The 21190-nt window shown below is 45.6% G+C and overlaps 1 protein-coding gene across 4 annotated transcripts in view; it reads left to right on the top strand.

Moving 5' to 3' along the window:
* SLCO2B1 (solute carrier organic anion transporter family member 2B1) overlaps positions 1-21190 on the top strand; it is a 141827-nt gene that overhangs the window by 49350 nt on the left and 71287 nt on the right. For all 4 annotated transcript variants that reach the window (XM_088472473.1, XM_088472471.1, XM_088472472.1 and 1 more), the window contains exon 6: positions 18348-18446. In XM_088472473.1, the coding sequence (XP_088328599.1) occupies positions 18348-18446 (99 nt within the window). The remainder of the gene's footprint in view (positions 1-18347; positions 18447-21190) is intronic.

The following is a 21190-nucleotide window of genomic DNA, read 5'->3' as shown; positions in this document are numbered from 1 at the left end:
CTGATCACTATACACAGGTCACACTGATATCACAAACCTGATACACCCTGATCACTATACACAGGTCACACTGATATCACACACCTGATACACACTGATCACTATACACAGGTCACACTGATATCACTTATCTGATACACACTGATCACTATACACAGGTCACACTGATATTACACGCCTGATACACACTGATCACTATACACAAGTCACACTGATATCACACGCCTGAAACACACTGATCACTATACACAGATCACACAATCACACACCTGATACACACTGATCACTATACACAAGCCAGACCATGATCATGGTGTACATGCATGTAGTTGCGAAGTCAATTTTAAATATCTGCAGCACTTTCAATATCTAAATATTCTTCACCGAAATATTTATATTGATAACACTGACATAGGTAGGTAATATACTCTAAGCAGCATTACACCCGTCCTGGCACCAGCAATATACGGTTCCCATATTTAGTGTTCACATAGTGATTGTCAACCTCCCGTACCCAAGCCCCTTCCCCCAGACCATTACACAACCACCTGCCTGATCTGCTGACACAAGGCAGAAGTATCCACAGACGCAGGCTATTTACACCAAATTCTGACCCTACCATCTGCATGTCGCAGCAGATACAGAGATCAGACCAGACTACACTTTTCCAATCTTCGACTGTCTTGTGATCCTGTGGCCATTGTAGCTTCCTTTTACTGTTCATAACTAACTGTAGTGGAACTCAGGGCCTGATTCAGACCTTCTTGCGTCCGCCTCTGAATGAGGGCCACAGCACCCAAATTCAAATGGAACAGCTGGTAGCTGAAGGTGATTGGCTACATGACCTATTTAAGGATTCTGGGCCTGATTCAGACCCGGTCGCAAGCGCTGAGCGCTTGCAACCGGGTCGATGGTGGCCCACAGCGCATGTGCACGATGGAGCCGGCTCCGTCGTGCGCATGCGCGAGACTCGGCTAGCGACGGGCACTCCGTCGCTCCGGGTCTTGCACCAAAGGGGGCGAGCTGTCGATGTTGAGTGACAGCTCGCCCCATTTGGTGAGCGGGCCGGGGGGGGGGTGGTTGCCCAAATGGAGGAGTTCCCATGAGAACGCCGGCCGAAAGCTCTCTGGGGCTTGCGATGGGCGAGACCCTACCACAAGGGTCTCGACGCAAGCCCGATGATCGCGATGGTCTTGACCATCGCGGCCATCATCCTGGCTGCTCGCAATAGCTGTTGGTGGTCACTCACAGCTATGCGAGCGGCGAAGAGGCCGCTCCAAAAAAAAAAAGCCCGGCCCTGATTCAGAGCGAGCGCTGTGTCAGAGCGAATGGCTCTGAATGAGGTCCTCAGTGTGGTGCTTTGCTGCTGTAGCCCATCCACTTCACAGATAGATGTGCTGTGCTCTCAGAGCTGCTCTTCTGTATAATAATAATGCTGCTGTAACACATGATTACTTGGCTTTTCGTTGCCTTCCTGTCAGTCTGAACTAGTCTGCCCATTCTCCTCATTAACAGGGCTTTGTCCACAGAACCGCTGTTACTGTAGTTAGATGTTTTTGTTTTGCGCACCAATCTGTTAAACCCAAGGGACTGTTGTGCATGAAAATCCCTGTATATCTATAGATGTGAGCAGTGTCTGAGTGAGAGATGTTATTGTTTACATTTGTGGAGTGATACAGCTGTTGATTTGTATATAGCAATATATATAGCGAGTCGATGGCCGGGCAGCGCATGCGCAAGCCCTGTAGCGAGTGAAATTTCACTCGCTGCAGGACTCACTACAAGACGGGGCGGCTGTCGATTGTGATTGACAGCTCGCCCCGTTTTGTAGGCGTGCAGGGGGGGTGGCTGGACAAACGGAAGCACCTGCCGTTTGTGGGCGACCCTACTGACATCACCACTGATGTCAGTAGTGAACTTCCTGATCTATTAGAGCAGGAAGGTAACTGGGGCTTGCAGGGGACGAGACCCTACCACAAGGGTCTCGTCGCAAGCCTGATGGTCGCGATAATCGCGACCATCGCCAGGCTGCCCTCTAAAGCTGTGGGTGGTCACCCACAGCTTAGCGAGCGGCCTGATGGCTGAAACAAAAAAAAAACGGCCCGCCCTGATTCAGAGCGAGCGCTCGCAAATTGCGAGCGACTCTGAATCAGGGCCTGTGTCTTTATTAGCCAGGAGTGCTGCCATTATATTGGGACTTGTCTATTTCTTTTGTGCGGGCACCTGGCAAAGCTATATCCTATACAGGGAGAGCTGGACCTCTGTGGACTGTTATATATATATATATATATATATATATACACACACACTGCAAGGTGCGGCACTCTCTTAAAGAATCAATCTGACAACTGGTCAATGTTTCAGTACATTTAGTACTATCTTCAGGACTTACTATACCACTTCATATGTGAAACCATAACCTCTATATGGACTGATCTAGTAGAGGACTAGTAATACTGAATAATGGATATTCTGGTAAAGGCCACACAGAAGTCTCTGTGTAAGTACATGTATACACATTACCATTCACTCATATTGTTTCTACTCGTGTTATAGTACATTCATCTCTGCCTTTATCTGAAGTCTTTTATGTTTTATATTTGTATTAGTGAAATATATCATATATTAGCCTATTGTATGTTAATGAAGTCAGCTGCTTTTTATATACAAAAAACGTAATGTTTTTATTGAATAAATCTCACAGCCTCATTAATTAACCATAACATTGGCGTTTTGAAATTAGTCTTTTTCAGCCTAAATAAATAGAGGATATGATTAGCGCGACACTTGCACATGTAGTAGTATTTGGATGTAAGTTCCCTTTTTGGTAACGTCACATCAGTTTTATGTGCAGCCACAGGCACATTGAAGTCCATCCCTGATCCTCTCCAATCAGGCTTTCACCCACTTCACTCCACTGAAACTGCCCTGGCCAAAGTCACCAATGACCTGCTCACAGCCAAATCCATGGGCCTCTTCTCTCTGCTCATCCTCCTGGACCTCTCTGCAGCGTTCGACACCGTGGATCACACTCTCCTCCTCCAGCACCCTTTGTCATCTCTAACACCATCCATGCCTGGTTCATCTCTTACCTCACCAACCACTCCTCTTCTGTGTCTGCAGGGTTCTGGTGTCCCACAGGGTTCTGTCCTGGGCCCTCTGCTCTTCTCCTTGTACACCTCTACACTAGGAGAACTCATCAGTTCCTTCGGCCTCCAATACCACCTCTATGCCGATGACACGCAACTATACCTCTCCTCTCCTGAACTCTCCTGTTCTGTCCTCTCTCAGGTATCCAGCATCCTCTCCGCCATCTCTTCCTGGATGTCCGAGCGCTCTCTGAAGATGAACATGGACAAAACCAAACTCATCATCTTTCCCTCCTAATTGAGTCTCCACTCCAACCAATCTCGCTATCACTGTTGACAACACCATCATCTCCCCTGTCCCCCAACTTCGCTGCTTGGGTGTCACCCTTGACTCCATCCTCTCCTTCGTCCCCCACATTCAATCTCTGGCTCAATCCTGTTGGTTCCAGCTACGCAATATCGTTCGCATTAGGCCGTTCCTCTCCCAGAATGCTACCAAACTGATTATTCATTCAGTAATCATCTCTTGGCTCGACTACTGCAACCTTCTCCTCACATGCCTCCCACATTGCCATCTTGCTCCCCTCCAATCTATTCTCAATGCGGCAGCTAGACTTATATTCCTCTCCCACCGTTCCACTTCTGATGCTCCCCTCTGCCAAAACCTGCACTGGCTCTCATTCCCCTACAGAATCCTCTTCAAACTCCTCACCTTCAGATACAAGGCCCAATCTACCTCCACTGCTCCCTACATCGCCAACCTCATCTCCTTACATACTCCCTCCCGCCACTCCAGTCTACCAATGACTGTTACCTCTCCTCCACCCTGGTTACTTCATCTCATGCCCTCCACAGGAATGAGCTCGATCAGGCTCTCCCCGACCCTGCAGATCTTCAAACGTACACTGAAAACCCACCTGTTCATCAAAGCATACCCTTCCACCACATAACCATGTCACCAGGTCACTCTCCCACGTGCCTCAGCCAACTCCACCTCGCCTACTTCCTGCACTCAGGTCCCCCTCTACACACTCATGCCTCATGTCATCTGTCTGTCTCGTCTAGATTGTAAGCTCCTAGGAGCAGGGTCCTCCTCCCCACTGTCTCACAACCCTCTTCTCTAGCACTTCTATGACAACCTTCACCTTCAGAGCTGTATTGTGTATGGAGAATTGTGTTGCTAATTGTTACTTGTTGCTGTTTATATTTTTGATACTATATTTTAATGTAATGTTCTGTGCACCCTTTACTGTATGTACGGCGCTGCGGACCACTTGTGGAACCTCATAAATAAATGGTAATAATAATTTATTGCTCTATAAACATACATTGAGCACAGACTTTTTTATTTTTTAATTTAGAATTTATTAGCAGCTGAATAATAGTGGTATTGTTCATTTCTGGCACCAAGATTCTGACAGGTTTTGGGATTCCAGCGCCGGCATTCTAAGCCCCCGGAATTCCTGCAGTCAGTATTATGACCGCATCCCCTTGCAGACATATATCTGACAGATATATCGGCACGCCTGGCTGTGTGTACGGGCAACCCGCTGACAACACCCTCACTGACTGCAGGGACCGCCAACACTGACACCACAACTGGGCGGGCAGACTTAAATGCCCGGCAAGTTGTGATGTCAGGCCAGACATCGGCTGCCGTTTGTTAGGTGGGTATAGCTGACCAATCGGCCGCTCTTACTGTAAAAAATGCATTGTGTAAAATACGATGAATTTAAACCCACTTCTGTTATCATCATCCTTTTCATTTTATGGACGGTGTAACATGTATTTATTTAATTAGACCTTTGTAACCGCTAGATTTTAGAATATTTCAAAATCTTTTTTATTCCTGTTACTATCATTTTTCACAGCAATCCCTGGTTTCATATCTTGTCTGGACACTTCTCATATCGCTGTCTGACACTTGCGTCTGATCACAATGTATTAGAATAACAAGAGAAGAGCTATTATAATTCAAATGAAGTCTATCTATGGGGAGGAGAAGGACATGCAAGGCAGGACTGAGATTCCCTAATTGTAGGATCAAATATTTGCCCTTAAATTACATTTTTATGAATATCTTTTTTGCAATGCATGTAATCCCCAGATAACAAGACGCGTTGTGCTGAATTTCAATGAATATCGAGACTCCCATCATTAGACAGATCAGTTATATTAAACTAATGTAGTCAGATAACAAATGAGAGAGGGAGTTCTCTTACTAACATCATGTTATGGGTACAGTACATTGCAGCAACATTTATCTCAAAATATATTATATCCTGATAGATCTGAGTCCCAGATCTGATCTTCCCCGCGGTTTGGTATTCGGATTTTACATCCCAATTTCAGGTTTTGGATTGCAAAAATTACATGGTTTTAGCTGTTTTTAAAAACTTTTTCACTTTAAAAAAAAAAAATTATCCAAAACTAAAGCACAAAGTTGGTCAGCGCACATCTCTAGTTTATGAACACATCTTGTTTATTACAAATCTAATTATAAAATCACCTAATGTATGAATATTACTAATTCTCAAAGACTGTGTTTTACTGAATTCAATTATATATCTGAGATGATTTATACTAAACTAAATCTGTCCGTCTTTGTTCTTCTCTATATTGCAGAAAATAATGTGACATTTTGAAGCTGGGTACATACTATATGATATGTTGGTCAATCTTGCGATCCCTGATGTATTGTAAAGACCATTGCACAGTGTGTACCCCAATTTCACCCAATTCATCGTCACATCTGGCGTGCTGCACATCAGGTGGTACGATGCGACAGACGACGCGGTGTAGTTACAGTAAGCATGTAACAATACATTATGTTGCCGTATGACGGCTCATGTAGTGTGTAAGGTGATGCGATATATATCAATGCATCACCACGCTGCATTGCTGGGTCCGTACATCGCTGAGGTGTGTAACCAGCTTAGGGCCGAATTCAATTATTGCACTTTCCGCCGCATTCGCCTGTTTGAGACGCAATTTTACGGAATGCGCATCCCCGCGATTGACCGTATTTAATTGCAGAACAGGAGAAAACGCAAACAGGCGAATGCATAACAGGTGGAAAGTATTGAATAGATTGGCGGAATCAGTCTGTTCCGCTAAAAAAGACGCTCTGACACTGAAAGTCATTACAGATGTGCACTATTAGCCCTAATAAACGTACTTTGTGTCCTTCAGTTGTGTTAAAAGCCAGGGCCATAGAGAACCTGGTCGGGCCCGCATAAAGGAGGGGGCGTGGCCTACTCGTGGGAGGCGTGGCCACCCCCCCTTGAAAAACAAATATCAGTTTTGTAGCGCGCTGTAAGCCTCCCAGCCCGGCGCTAAGCAGGGGGGGGAGCGTGATCAGTGTGATCGCTCCCTCCCACAGCCATTGGAGACTGCTCCATCTGCTGCAGCACCCGTGAGCAGTCTCACACTGCAGCCCACCATAAGCTGTGTGCTGAGTTGCTGTGAGGGATGGTGGGGGGCAAAGCCGGACCTGGGTCCCGCCGGGCCCCTCTAGCAAGCCCGGGTAAACTGTACCCGCCCCCCCCCTCTCGGCGCCCATGTTGAAAGCTTTCTAGATGCAAATTTGTAAAAGTGCTGGAGAATGATAGAAAACAGTATTTTTTTATGAAAATAAATAGTCCAGTAAGATTTGGGGTACATGAAAATGGGCGCTAGCATATTTTTGAGTCACCAAAGTGCACTTTTAAAAAATTTGAAAAGTCCACCTGCTGCATGCACCTGCAATCCTACATACACCGCCCCATCTATACAGCCCCCAACAAACCTATTTGGCTAAATTTTATCCTTGTCCCCCCAATTTTTACATTTTCATCCCAAAAATGATATATCTGTTGAGGTTTTTTTTTTTCCGGCTGATTTGCCCTTTGGGGGGGGGGTGGGGGTGTCCTATGGGTTCTGAAACAATTCCCCATGTTTGTACCCCAAAATATAAATTTTGCACTTTTTTTCTCCTGCCATTCATTGGAGAAACTTTTCTGCCTGTTTCAGTGCATCGAGTCTCCGCTTAGGCGAATTGGTCCCGGAATTGAATCTGGAGATAAGACGCAAACAGGCAAAAAACGGCAATAGGCTAAACTTTTTCGCCTATTTCGCCTTTTCAAGTCTAATTGAATACGGCCCTTAAGATGAGCGATACTTCTCTAACTTGCATTAATGTGGATATTATTCTGTAGATGCTTGTTTGCCTTGCAGTCTCATAGGAAACAGAAATGCTCCCTGAAGATTAGAGACACACAGGCCCTGATTCAGAGCCGGACGCTCTGACCAGAGCGCTCGCTCTGAATCAGGGCCCTCCTCCATTAATATGGAGCATCCTCCTGGACACTCGTATAGCTGTGGGTCACCACCCACAGCATATACGAGCGTGCAAAAAGATGGTCGCGATGGTCTTGACCATCGCGACCATCGGAATTGCGAGGGAAACCCTGCGGTCGGGTTTCCCAGCCGCATGGCCAGGAGTGATTTTGGCTCTATCAGAGCCAAAATCACTCCCACTGACATCACTAGTGATGTCAGTGGGGCCGGCTTCAGACGGTAGGCGTTCCCATGGGAACGCCTCCGTCTGGCAGGCACGTCCACCAAAGGGGGCGCGCTGTCAATCAACATCGACAGCACGCCCCCTTTGGTGCGAGACCCGGAGCGATGGAAAGTCCTTCGCTCGCCGGGGCTCGCGCATGCGCACGACGGAGCTCCCTCCGTCGTGCGCATGCACAGTGGGGACCATCGACCCACTTGCGAGTGTACTGCAGCTCGCGAGTGGGTCTGAATGACCCCCACAGGTTCATCCACAGGGATATTGCTTGTTGTGAAGTGACTGCAGACATAACTGGAATGCTAAGTTTTGCCATTTCAGCTCTTTGTCAGATAATTATATTTTAAGAGCTGTGAAGGTGACTATACCTATTTGTTATGGAGGACAAAGGAGATCATTCCATTTTATTGTTAACAGACCAACAGTGCACAAGTCAGGGTAGGACTAAACAATGTATCTTTACCTATTATGAACAAAGTGTTACATTTTGGAGTATACTTTTCCATTAAAGCAAATGCAATTGTTTCATCATGGAGCGACAGAATATTCATTTTGCCATTGTTAATGCTCTTTGGCAGTTAGTGCAGAGGAATTCAAATGAATAATATTGTGACAGATTCACTTGCTAAAGGGATTTTCCATGAGTAATTTACTTAGTAGATAATATTGTAGATTATATAAACACTTGAGAGAAAGTATTTATTTATTTCGGGATTATGTGTGATATAATACTTCGTCTGTTCTACAATTGCTCCTAAGAAGGGAGATCACAGACACAAATTGCTTTATGTAGAAAAACAAAACTCCCAAATATACAGTAAATAGTATGTGCAGACAGGGTGGAACTTATGGCAGAAGAAGGTACAAATAACTTAACTCAACCCACCCATGCTAGTTACTTCTGTATGTCCCATAATGATGCAGATTCTCCAACTAACCCTTAGTGCTTTGTTCTCTATTTGTAAGAGATTTAGGAAAAAAAGAAAAAACTACACATTGCTTCAATATGGTAAAAAAAAAGAATATCTTTGACTTTGCTATGTAACACTTTTCCCTAGCTCTCTGATAGCGGGCTATGTAACACTTTTCCCTAGCTCTCTGATAACGGGTTATGTAACACTTTTCCCTAGCTCTCTGATAGCGGGCTATGTAACACTTTTCCCTAGTTCTCTGATAGCGGGCTATGTAACACTTTTCCCTGCTCTCTGATAACGGGCTATGTAACACTTTTCCCTAGCTCTCTGATAGCGGGCTATGTAACACTTTTCCCTAGCTCTCTGATAGCGGGCTATGTAACACTTTTCCCTAGCTCTCTGATAACGGGCTATGTAACACTTTTCCCTAGCTCTCTGATAGCGGGCTATGTAACACTTTTCCCTAGCTCTCTGATAGCGGGCTATGTAACACTTTTCCCTAGTTCTCTGATAACGGGCTATGTAACACTTTTCCCTGCTCTCTGATAGCGGGCTATGTAACACTTTTCCCTAGCTCTCTGATAGCGGGCTATGTAACACTTTTCCCTAGCTCTCTGATAGCGGGCTATGTAACACTTTTCCCTGCTCTCTGATAACGGGCTATGTAACACTTTTCCCTAGCTCTCTGATAGCGGGCTATGTAACACTTTTCCCTAGCTCTCTGATAGCGGGCTATGTAACACTTTTCCCTAGCTCTCTGATAGCGGGCTATGTAACACTTTTCCCTAGCTCTCTGATAACGGGCTATGTAACACTTTTCCCTAGCTCTCTGATAGCGGGCTATGTAACACTTTTCCCTAGCTCTCTGATAGCGGGCTATGTAACACTTTTCCCTAGTTCTCTGATAACGGGCTATGTAACACTTTTCCCTGCTCTCTGATAGCGGGCTATGTAACACTTTTCCCTAGCTCTCTGATAGCGGGCTATGTAACACTTTTCCCTAGCTCTCTGATAGCGGGCTATGTAACACTTTTCCCTGCTCTCTGATAACGGGCTATGTAACACTTTTCCCTGCTCTCTGATAGCGGGCTATGTAACACTTTTCACTCCTCTCTGATAGCGGGCTATGTAACACTTTTCCCTAGCTCTCTGATAACGGGCTATGTAACACTTTTCCCTAGCTCGCTGATAATGGGCTATGTAACACTTTTCCCTGCTCTCTGATAGCAGGCTATGTAACACTTTTCCCTAGCTCTCTGATAGCGGGCTATGTAACACTTTTCCCTAGCTCTCTGATAGCGGGCTATGTAACGCTTTTCCATAGCTCTCTGATAGCGGGCTATGTAACACTTTTCCCTAGCTCTCTGATAGCGTGCTATGTAACACTTTTCCCTGCTCTCTGATAACGGGCTATGTAACACTTTTCCCTGCTCTCTGATAGCAGGCTATGCAACACTTTTCCCTAGCTCTCTGATAGCGGGCTATGTAACACTTTTCCCTAGCTCTCTGATAGCGGGCTATGTAACACTTTTCCCTAGCTCTCTGATAGCGGGCTATGTAACGCTTTTCCCTAGCTCTCTGATAGCGGGCTATGTAACACTTTGCCCTGCTCTCTGATAATGGGCTATGTAACACTTTTCCCTAGCTCTCTGATAGCGGGCTATGTAACACTTTTCCCTAGCTCTCTGATAGCGTGCTATGTAACACTTTTCCCTGCTCTCTGATAGCGGGCTATGTAACACTTTTCCCTAGCTCTCTGATAGCGGGCTATGTAACACTTTTCCCTAGCTCTCTGATAACGGGCTATGTAACACTTTTCCCTGCTCTCTGATAGCGGGCTATGTAACACTTTTCCCTAGCTCTCTGATAGCGGGCTATGTAACACTTTTCCCTAGCTCTCTGAAAACGGGCTATGTAACACTTTTCCCTAGCTCTCTGATAGCGGGCTATGAAACACTTTTCCCTGCTCTCTGATAGCGGGCTATGTAACGCTTTTCCCTAGCTCTCTGATAGCGGGCTATGTAACACTTTTCCCTAGCTCTCTGATTGCGGGCTATGTAACACTTTTCCCTAGCTCTCTGATAGCGGGCTATGTAACACTTTTCCCTAGCTCTCTGATAACGGGCTATGTAACACTTTTCCCTAGCTCTCTGATAACGGGCTATGTAACACTTTTCCCTAGCTCTCTGATAGCGGGCTATGCAACACTTTTCCCTAGCTCTCTGATAGCGGGCTATGTAACACTTTTCCCTAGCTCTCTGATAGCGGGCTATGTAACACTTTTCCCTAGCTCTCTGATAGCGGGCTATGTAACACTTTTCCCTAGCTCTCTGATAGCGGGCTATGTAACACTTTTCCCTAGCTCTCTGATAGCGGGCTATGTAACACTTTTCCCTAGCTCTCTGATAGCGGGCTATGTAACACTTTTCCCTAGCTCTCTGATAGCGGGCTATGTAACACTTTTCCCTAGCTCTCTGATAACGGGCTATGTAACGCTTTTCCCTAGCTCTCTGATAACGGGCTATGTAACACTTTTCCCTAGCTCTCTGATAACGGGCTATGTAACAATTTTCCCTAGCTCTCTGATAGCAGGCTATGTAACACTTTTCCCTAGCTCTCTGATAGCGGGCTATGTAACACTTTGCCCTGCTCTCTGATAATGGGCTATGTAACACTTTTCCCTAGCTCTCTGATAGCGGGCTACGTAACACTTTTCCCTAGCTCTCTGATAACGGGCTATGTAACACTTTTCCCTGCTCTCTGATAGCGGGCTATGTAACACTTTTCCCTAGCTCTCTGATAGCGGGCTATGTAACACTTTTCCCTAGCTCTCTGAAAACGGGCTATGTAACACTTTTCCCTAGCTCTCTGATAGCGGGCTATGAAACACTTTTCCCTGCTCTCTGATAGCGGGCTATGTAACGCTTTTCCCTAGCTCTCTGATAGCGGGCTATGTAACACTTTTCCCTAGCTCTCTGATTGCGGGCTATGTAACACTTTTCCCTAGCTCTCTGATAGCGGGCTATGTAACACTTTTCCCTAGCTCTCTGATAGCGGGCTATGTAACACTTTTCCCTAGCTCTCTGATAACGGGCTATGTAACACTTTTCCCTAGCTCTCTGATAACGGGCTATGTAACACTTTTCCCTAGCTCTCTGATAACGGGCTATGTAACAATTTTCCCTAGCTCTCTGATAGCAGGCTATGTAACACTTTTCCCTAGCTCTCTGATAGCGGGCTATGTAACACTTTGCCCTGCTCTCTGATAATGGGCTATGTAACACTTTTCCCTAGCTCTCTGATAGCGGGCTACGTAACACTTTTCCCTAGCTCTCTGATAACGGGCTATGTAACACTTTTCCCTGCTCTCTGATAGCGGGCTATGTAACACTTTTCCCTAGCTCTCTGATAGCGGGCTATGTAACACTTTTCCCTAGCTCTCTGAAAACGGGCTATGTAACACTTTTCCCTAGCTCTCTGATAGCGGGCTATGAAACACTTTTCCCTGCTCTCTGATAGCGGGCTATGTAACGCTTTTCCCTAGCTCTCTGATAGCGGGCTATGTAACACTTTTCCCTAGCTCTCTGATAGCGGGCTATGTAACACTTTTCCCTAGCTCTCTGATAGCGGGCTATGTAACACTTTTCCCTAGCTCTCTGATAGCGGGCTATGTAACACTTTTCCCTAGCTCTCTGATAACGGGCTATGTAACACTTTTCCCTAGCTCTCTGATAGCGGGCTATGTAACACTTTTCCCTAACTCTCTGAAAGCGGGCTATGTAACACTTTTCCCTAGGTCTCTGATAGCAGGCTATGTAACACTTTTCCCTAGCTCTCTGATAACGGGCTATGTAACACTTTTCCCTAGCTCTCTGATAGCAGGCTATGTAACACTTTTCCCTAGCTCTCTGATACCGGGCTATGTAACACTTTTCCCTACTCTCTGATAACGGGCTATGTAACAATTTTCCCTAGCTCTCTGATAGCAGGCTATGTAACACTTTTCCCTAGCTCTCTGATAGCGGGCTATGTAACACTTTTCCCTAGCTCTCTGATAGCGGGCTATGTAACACTTTTCCCTAGCTCTCTGATAGCGGGCTATGTAACACTTTGCCCTGCTCTCTGATAATGGGCTATGCAACACTTTTCCCTAGCTCTCTGATAGCGGGCTATGTAACACTTTTCCCTAGCTCTCTGATAACGGGCTATGTAACACTTTTCCCTAGCTCTCTGATAGCGGGCTAGGTAACACATTTCCCTAACTCTCTGAAAGCAGGCTATGTAACACTTTTCCCTAGGTCTCTGAAAGCAGGCTATGTAACACTTTTCCCTAGCTCTCTGATAACGGGCTATGTAACACTTTTCCCTAGCTCTCTGATAGCAGGCTATGTAACACTTTTCCCTAGCTCTCTGATACCGGGCTATGTAACACTTTTCCCTAGCTCTCTGATAACGGGCTATGTAACAATTTTCCCTAGCTCTCTGATAGCAGGCTATGTAACACTTTTCCCTAGCTCTCTGATAGCGGGCTATGTAACACTTTTCCCTTGCTCTCTGATAGCGGGCTATGTAACACTTTTCCCTAGCTCTCTGATAGCGGGCTATGTAACACTTTGCCCTGCTCTCTGATAATGGGCTATGTAACACTTTTCCCTAGCTCTCTGATAGCGGGCTGTGTAACACTTTTCCCTAGCTCTCTGATAGCGGGCTATGTAACACTTTTCCCTAGCTCTCTGATAGCGGGCTATGTAACACTTTTCCCTAGCTCTCTGATAGCGGGCTATGTAACACTTTGCCCTGCTCTCTGATAATGGGCTATGTAACACTTTTCCCTAGCTCTCTGATAGCGGGCTATGTAACACTTTTCCGTAGCTCTCTGATAACGGGCTATGTAACACTTTTCCCTAGCTCTCTGATAGCGGGCTATGTAACACTTTTCCCTAGCTCTCTGATAGCGGGCTATGTAACACTTTTCCCTAGCTCTCTGATAGCAGGCTATGTAACACTTTTCCCTAGCTCTCTGATAACGGGCTATGTAACACTTTTCCCTAGCTCTCTGATAGCGGGCTATGTAACACTTTTCCCTAGCTCTCTGATAGCGGGCTATGTAACACTTTTCCCTAGCTCTCTGATAGCGGGCTATGTAACACTTTTCCCTAGCTCTCTGATAGCGGGCTATGTAACACTTTTCCCTAGCTCTCTGATAGCGGGCTATGTAACACTTTTCCCTAGCTCTCTGATAACGGGCTATGTAACACTTTTCCCTAGCTCTCTGATAGCGGGCTATGTAACACTTTTCCCTAGCTCTCTGATAGCGGGCTATGTAACACTTTTCCCTAGCTCTCTGATAGCGGGCTATGTAACACTTTTCCCTAGCTCTCTGATAGCGGGCTATGTAACACTTTTCCCTAGCTCTCTGATAGCGGGCTATGTAACACTTTTCCCTAGCTCTCTGATAGCGGGCTATGTAATACTTTTCCCTACCTCTCTGATAGCGGGCTATGTAACACTTTTCCCTAGCTCTCTGATAACGGGCTATGTAACACTTTTCCCTAGCTCTCTGATAGCAGGCTATGTATCACTTTTCCCTAGCTCTCTGATAACGGGCTATGTAAAACTTTTCCCTAGCTCTCTGATAGCGGGCTATGTAACACTTTTCCCTAGCTCTCTGATAGCGGGCTATGTAAAACTTTTCCCTAGCTCTCTGATAGCGGGCTATGTAACACTTTTCCCTAGCTCTCTGATAACGGGCTATGTAACACTTTTCCCTAGCTCTCTGATAGCAGGCTATGTAACACTTTTCCCTAGCTCTCTGATAGCAGGCTATGTAACACTTTTACCTAGCTGTCTGATAGCGGTTTGACTTTGGACATCAACATCTTTCATTCACATTTAATACATAAATTACTGATCCAGTTGGTATGGTTCCCAGAATTGGCGATGATTGTCCATCTACTCCATAGGCTGTGCCGCTCCGCTATACTAAGTAATAAGTGGGCTGCCACATGTGGACCCCTTTTGGGCTTTCAGTTCCACATTGATGAAAATTAAATCACCAACTGCCCTCCGCCCACTGCTCATGCACCAGCCCTGGTCATGTACAGAATATGATCGGGGGCCGTTGGGGTGGTAAGTAGTACGTGTCACTGACCACGAAAATGAAAACTATTTTGCTATGTGGCTGATGACTGCCAGTTGCCCCTTTACTCGTTTGGGTAGAATAAAAACTCCTCCATTACATACTTGCCGAGCTTTGGCACCTACCCTCCAGGTGATCCTGGGGGGAGTTCCAAGAGACTGCACCCCCCATGGCATAGTGACACAAACCGTAGCATCACACCGCTAAGGCAGGGCTATGCTGATGTTAATAATATTACAGAGATGTGTCCTCACTCATCTTTTCTGCAGTTACGCCAAACAGCCCCTCTTGGCGCGCCTGGTCCCGTGAGACTCTGCTAGCGCCAGGGGCCTTGTTTTTTGAAAATGCGTCTACAGTAGGTCGCAATGTGATGTGACTAGGATGCACCAGGAGACTGAAAATGATCAAGATCTTCACAAAGTGGGTAGGATCTGGAAGAAGGTTCCCTGCTGCCCGAGTGTCTGGGTGAACCCCCTGAAACAATCCTGGGAGAGTAGACAAGTACAGTATGCTGATGATGTTTGATTTACTGTGAATACATATTACAGGCCCACTATAGAGATGACACAGTAAAACAGAAAAAAGTACCAACTGATGCTACATAGGCGCTTATATGAGTATGTTGTCCAAGCAGCTACTAAAAGCGGGATAGTCACTGGCCTAACGCGTTAGGGCCACCAAGGATCATCACCCCAACCTTTCTATACTATATACTATAGATTGGAGGAACCTTAAAGGACTATTGCACAAATCCTAATCATATGGAGCCTTAAAGGACCAGTACACTGGGTGTAAGCCTGCATACTACATTTTGGGACATTACCACATATGAACACCGTATCTTTTGAGGACCCAGACTATTACTGGATGACCAACATCTAAAAGGGACATCCCTCTATCGGTGACTATTACCATCTATATACAGCGGACTGTCCTATGCTGTTTATTTTGGCCTCCTAAGTGTTTTTCCCTCAGGAGCTGTGCATACTCAAGCAAAGTATGGACTAAAAGTTGTGGGTGAGATCAGTGTCCTTTCTACTGAACAGAAATCAACTTTCTGTATTTTTAATTCTTTGGCACAATCATTTTATGTATATGAATAACTTGTATATTTCTGATATCTAGATGATTGCTATACCTTGTTTTCATAGCTTTTATGTTCTAACATTTCTAGCGCTACTTTCTGTAGAGATGACACTGTGGGCCTCTTTCAGAGGTGGTCAGAGGATGCAAGCGGTCGCTCAGAAACTGGGCGGCCGCTTGCATCCTGACCGGCCGCCTCTGTTTCGGTCATTAGGCTGTGGGTTAACACCCACAGCTCTAACGACCGCTAGGGTGATGGTCGCGATGGTCATTGACCATCGCGACCATCGGGGCTTACGACGAGACCTAGGGTAGGGTCTCACTTGTCGTAAGCCCCGGAGAGCTTCTGGCTCTGTCTGAGCCGGAAGCTCTCCACTGACATCACTAGTGATGTCAGTGGGGCCTCCCCCAAATGGTAGGCGTTCCCATGGGAACGCCTCCGTTTGGGCTGCCACCCCTCCGGCTCGCCTTCCAAACGGGGCGAGCCCCCTTTGGAAAGAGAGCCGCTACGACCAGCGCTGTCAGTTGTAGCGGGTCTCACGCATGCGCACGAAGGAGCCGGCTCCCTCGTGCGCATGCGCACTAGACAAACATCGAGGCGGCCGTGCGGTCGTAGACCGTATGGCCGCCTCTGAATACAGCCCCGTGTCTCATTGTGTGTGCAAGAAATAATCAGTTGTCCCTTAATGTTTCTAAAACACTCTTTTAATAAAAATATTTAAGGGTTAGCAATAATGACAGCAATTTGCATGTTAGGTTTAGTGGCTTCAGTTGCGCCAAATAGCCCCTCATGGCGCGTCATGTCCCAGGTGACTCACAACGAGCGTCTTTCTCACTCAAAATGTGCTTCTTATACGCCCAGATAAATCACCTGGAAGTGACAGCACTACATTGCTAACGTACACTGACCACTTGGGCTATTGGTATATCAGTGCGATTAAGCCTGAATTTGTAATAAAAAAGGCTCTGACCGGCAGCGGCTTGTCCTCCCGCCAGGTTCCGCTGTGCTTTGTACGTGCGTAATACCAATTACTGTGTGGTTAAAGTTGCAGGCCAGCGTCTGTAGTACACGATGAGTGGTGTTTCGCTGCAATTGTGATGCGACTTATATGCAAAATTTAATGAAAAATACGGCGCTTCTCGTCTTAGAGCACCTCAGATGCGCTGGGCGTCTTGCGCCTTATGGTGTAAAGATGCTTAGTGTTTGAGGATGCATCTATAGCAGCCTTTGCTTTGCAAACCAGATTGTCATCCATGCCAATGTCTCAGGGAATACAATACTGAGCATCATTCACGTTCCTCAAAGGATATTTTGGTCCTCAAAATAAACAGCATAAAACCTGCAAAGTTATCTGACGCTAGTAATTTGGAGCTGGCATAGGCCAGGTCACCCAGCCTACCCCTGGATACCATACTTACCCCGTGACGGTGCAGCTGGGTGCTGCTATCTCCCTTGTGCACAAACTTGTCCTGTCCCCATCATGGTAGTGGGAGTCACCAGTGGGGTGAGGGCTGAGGGCTGCAGGCCCCGGCTTCCACTACACATGAGGGAGACAGAACAGATCATCCACGGTTATTATATAAATGGCTGAACAACGTGTCCTGGATTTTCCAAGGATGTTCTTTCTTTAACATGGCAAATTTTCTGCTTGTAATGTTTTAGTTTCCATCAATCACATTTTGTTATTTTTCTAGTGCATTTTAGAAAATGAGAGCAGATGTCTGATTGGGTAACAAGACGTCTGTGCAGATTGGGCCTGAATCAGACCCGTTCGCTATCTGTGTACGCTCGCTGGATGCGTATGCAAATTTGTCAAAGTGACGCCACGGGAAGTGAACGCTCGCCAAGGCATAAGCACGCCCACCATGTCTTAGCGAGCGGCCACTATGTGTATGCGTACGCCCAATCGCACAGGCAGAGCCGCCCACCAGCAACACGTCATCTCCAGGAAGTGTATTAAAACATTGGTACATCGAGCACCATCGGATGTGAACGCAGTGCTTGAGGTTGCTTTACCCTACCGCAAGCATTGCGAGTAAACCAGTGTAAAAAAAAGGCAAGTGACATGTACTATGACGTGGCCTGTTAATTATGCACGCCTCTAAAACGGTGTTGATACACTCAGACACGACTGCGTTCACATCTCCAACCCCCCGTTATTAGTGTCCTGCCCGTCACCACCCACAAACGGTCTCTCCTGTCACTCATTACACTGGGCTGTCTTTGCTGGGCAAGCGAGAGGGTTGCCATCACAGTGAGTGGTTTGCTCACGCACAGAATGAAACGTGCGCGTGCCTGTATGCAGAACACCGGGCCACTTGCGAGCGCACGCATATAGCGAACGGGTCTGAATCAGGCCCATAGGGCCATATGTAAATATTTTCTTTACTTGTTTCACCCCTGATAAATGAACGCCCTTTAATTGTAAATTGACAAAACTACATCTTATAGGCAAAACACAGTTTTCTGTTTCAAAATGACAGAGATCTACGTTCTGTTAATAATAAAATTTTGAGAATGATCTGAGGTTTCCGTAAACATACACTAATGTCATTATATCTTACAGGCTTTCTCTACGCTGTGACCATAATGGGTCCCGGATTCGCCTTCATCCTTGGATCGGCCATGCTACGCTACTACGTTGACATTGACAAGATCCCAGCCAGTGAGTCTAGATGCTGAACAACATGGGGCTGAGATGTGATAGAGAATGTCTCTCGCCCAACTATAAAATCATGGGCTGATCTTCCCAAAATAAAGTGGACCTGACACGGTGCTGTGCTGTGAAGAGAACGCTGCAGGTTTTCTGCCTTCTGCTTGCGCATAAACTGTCTACTATCATCCTAGCAAGCTGTGTACTGCGGCATACTATATGTTACAGTCAGCTTTACACAGCAATGTGGTGATAAAACCACAAGCCTCAAACAGAGCAGGTCAGATGTGTACAGGTCGGATTGATGCAAAACTGTCACACATGTAGTACATGTGTACCTAATGGTCCCGATGTAAAAATGATGCTTACTGATACAATGTCATTAGTTTTTTGGCAAAGCATAGTTTGATGGTAGCTTGTTGATTAGATATAGGAACAGGATGTCATTGGAAGGCTGACATCTCTTGGCTTGGTGGAAATGTAAGTGATCTAGGATAGTACGATACCTGTAGAGAGGGGATAAGTTCCTTATTGTCGCTTTTTGAGGTCTTCTCCTTTAAAAAGTCTTCTTTTCCCTTGAAGATGATGCCCCCAGATCAGAATGACGAATTGCGCTGGGTGGCATTTGAATACGTCAGTCTTGCTGAAATTTTCTGGGTTATTTGGGCATTGAGAATCTAATTCTAAGTAAAACCACAGAATATTACACCAAAATTGTGCTGCCTTAAATTCTACCAAAGGTCATTTTCTTATTAAGGTTCCTTCCTTCGTGGACCTTGGACACTAAGGCATCAAAAACAACTGTCTTTGTACCAAAGAATAGGCGCAGGAATGTAATGTAATTGATAGATATACTCTTCTAGAAAATGTATCTAGCAAATGTGTAGAAACAGAAGAGGGAGTTACATTTGCAAACTAGATTTTTGTAAAGTTAACCCTGCAGGAGAATGGACTTTTCTTTTAAAAGACCACTAAACATAATACAATTACTTTATATGGATCTGTAAAACACTATGGCCGTATTCAATTAGTCCATGCTGGACTTTTCGCTCCACATTGGAGCTTTTCTGGGGATAAAGTATCGTGCGCGTGCCTGCTTTATCCCCGTATTCAATTTAAAATGAGCAAAAACGGGACCCGGCGAATTGGGATCTACGAAAAAAAACAGGAATTTTCGGGAAATAATTGTAGGACCCACCTAAACCTAGGTGTTTTTTCCCGACATTGAAGAAGTGATGCAGAAGAGCACTTATTTTTTTTTTTATTTTTTTTTAAGTGCTCCCATCAAATTTGGGGTACATGAAAATGTGTACTAGCATATTTTTAAGTTCCTAAAGTCAATTTTTAAAAATTCTGCAATAATGCCTATTCTAGAAAAACACCTGCCGCATACTTACAGAATACCCCTGAGCCTATTTCCCTATTTGTAAACACTGTTTCCCCATTTTTTTATTTTTGACCCCAAATTTTTTATTAATTTTTTTGGGTGTCCCTATTTTTTTTTATTAACTTTTTTTGACAGTTTATTTTTAAATGACGTTCCCAGCGGTGCAGGCTATTTCTAACCCCAATTCTGCCCTTTTTTCGCCAAGTAATCAAGCGCTTCAATCAAAATATTCTGTAAATAAGCTTAAAAAACCCCCAGAGATTTTCAATGTAACAAATTCGGTAGATTTAGTTTCGCTGTCTCGCTGGCAGCTCTCAGCTACTAAATCACTCCTGTATTGGGTTCTGGCTTACAGCTTGTGCATCTTTTAATGTAACTTAATTTATGTTAGAAGACATTTTATAGATACGGTACATGTTGCAGCTGAGGAATAATTGCACTTGGCGATCCACAGAAAACAATTATGTACGTCTTAGTTTATCCCCACAACAGACGGCTCGAGAAAGGCATAAAAAAGAATAACGCGTTCTCTATAAGGCGCCAACTGCCGTAACTCAGCATCAGTCATCTCATCAGCTTATATACATCAGCTCCTTCAAATATCGTAAGATACAGATTTCAGTATAGAAATAATGATAGAATTGGAAGGACTGGGAAATACGGCAGCTCCACGCTGATATAATTCTATGCGGCTGAGAGCGCAGAGACAGCGCTTGAATCAGGAGTGGACGCTATTGCTGCCGCCACTGCAAATTTTGCCGCAACGTGGCTGCAACTTTATTAATGCCGCGACCAATGGACTTCATACAGAGACGGGCGCCGGCTGCGGCGCTGATCCGCCACTGTGCATTTTACGGCGCTCCATCGGAGATTGCACCAGCCCTATGGAGTCGTAAAATCCTCATCTTAACATTGTCGGTGAGTTGAGTGCAACTATGACTAAAGATGCAGTCGCAGACCGCAACACGCCTTGGATACGCCCACATCTGGCTTAGCCCCCCCTGTTACCACTCAGAAACGCCCCCTGTTAACACTCAGATACCCCCACTAAAATTCTCTCTCTTTGCGTTCAAATTAATTTTGCATCAGTCAGCATTGAGACGCATGCGCAGTGCGAATCGGAGGCCTGAGCAGACTGAAAACAGCGCCCGCTTATGCACGGCATCAATACTGCGTCCAGCGCTGAGTCAAGTCCCGTATCAACAACTTTCTAGTAGTATAAGAGGTAAAATAACTTGTGTTTTGAAAGCTTCTAAGAAATACAGATATCTGATCATTGATGCCACAAACATAGAGGAGACCTGACTACTGTACCCCTGTTGCCCATGTGTGGTAGGTGTGCCACAGTATACACTAACAGGGACAAGGA

The sequence above is a fragment of the Taudactylus pleione genome, unplaced genomic scaffold (genome assembly GCF_031769625.1).
Source record: "Taudactylus pleione unplaced genomic scaffold, aTauple2 ptg000124l, whole genome shotgun sequence".
Lineage (NCBI taxonomy): Eukaryota > Metazoa > Chordata > Amphibia > Anura > Myobatrachidae > Taudactylus > Taudactylus pleione.
The sequence above is the reverse complement of the archived record's forward strand: the minus strand, read 5'-3'. Positions and strand labels throughout refer to the sequence as shown.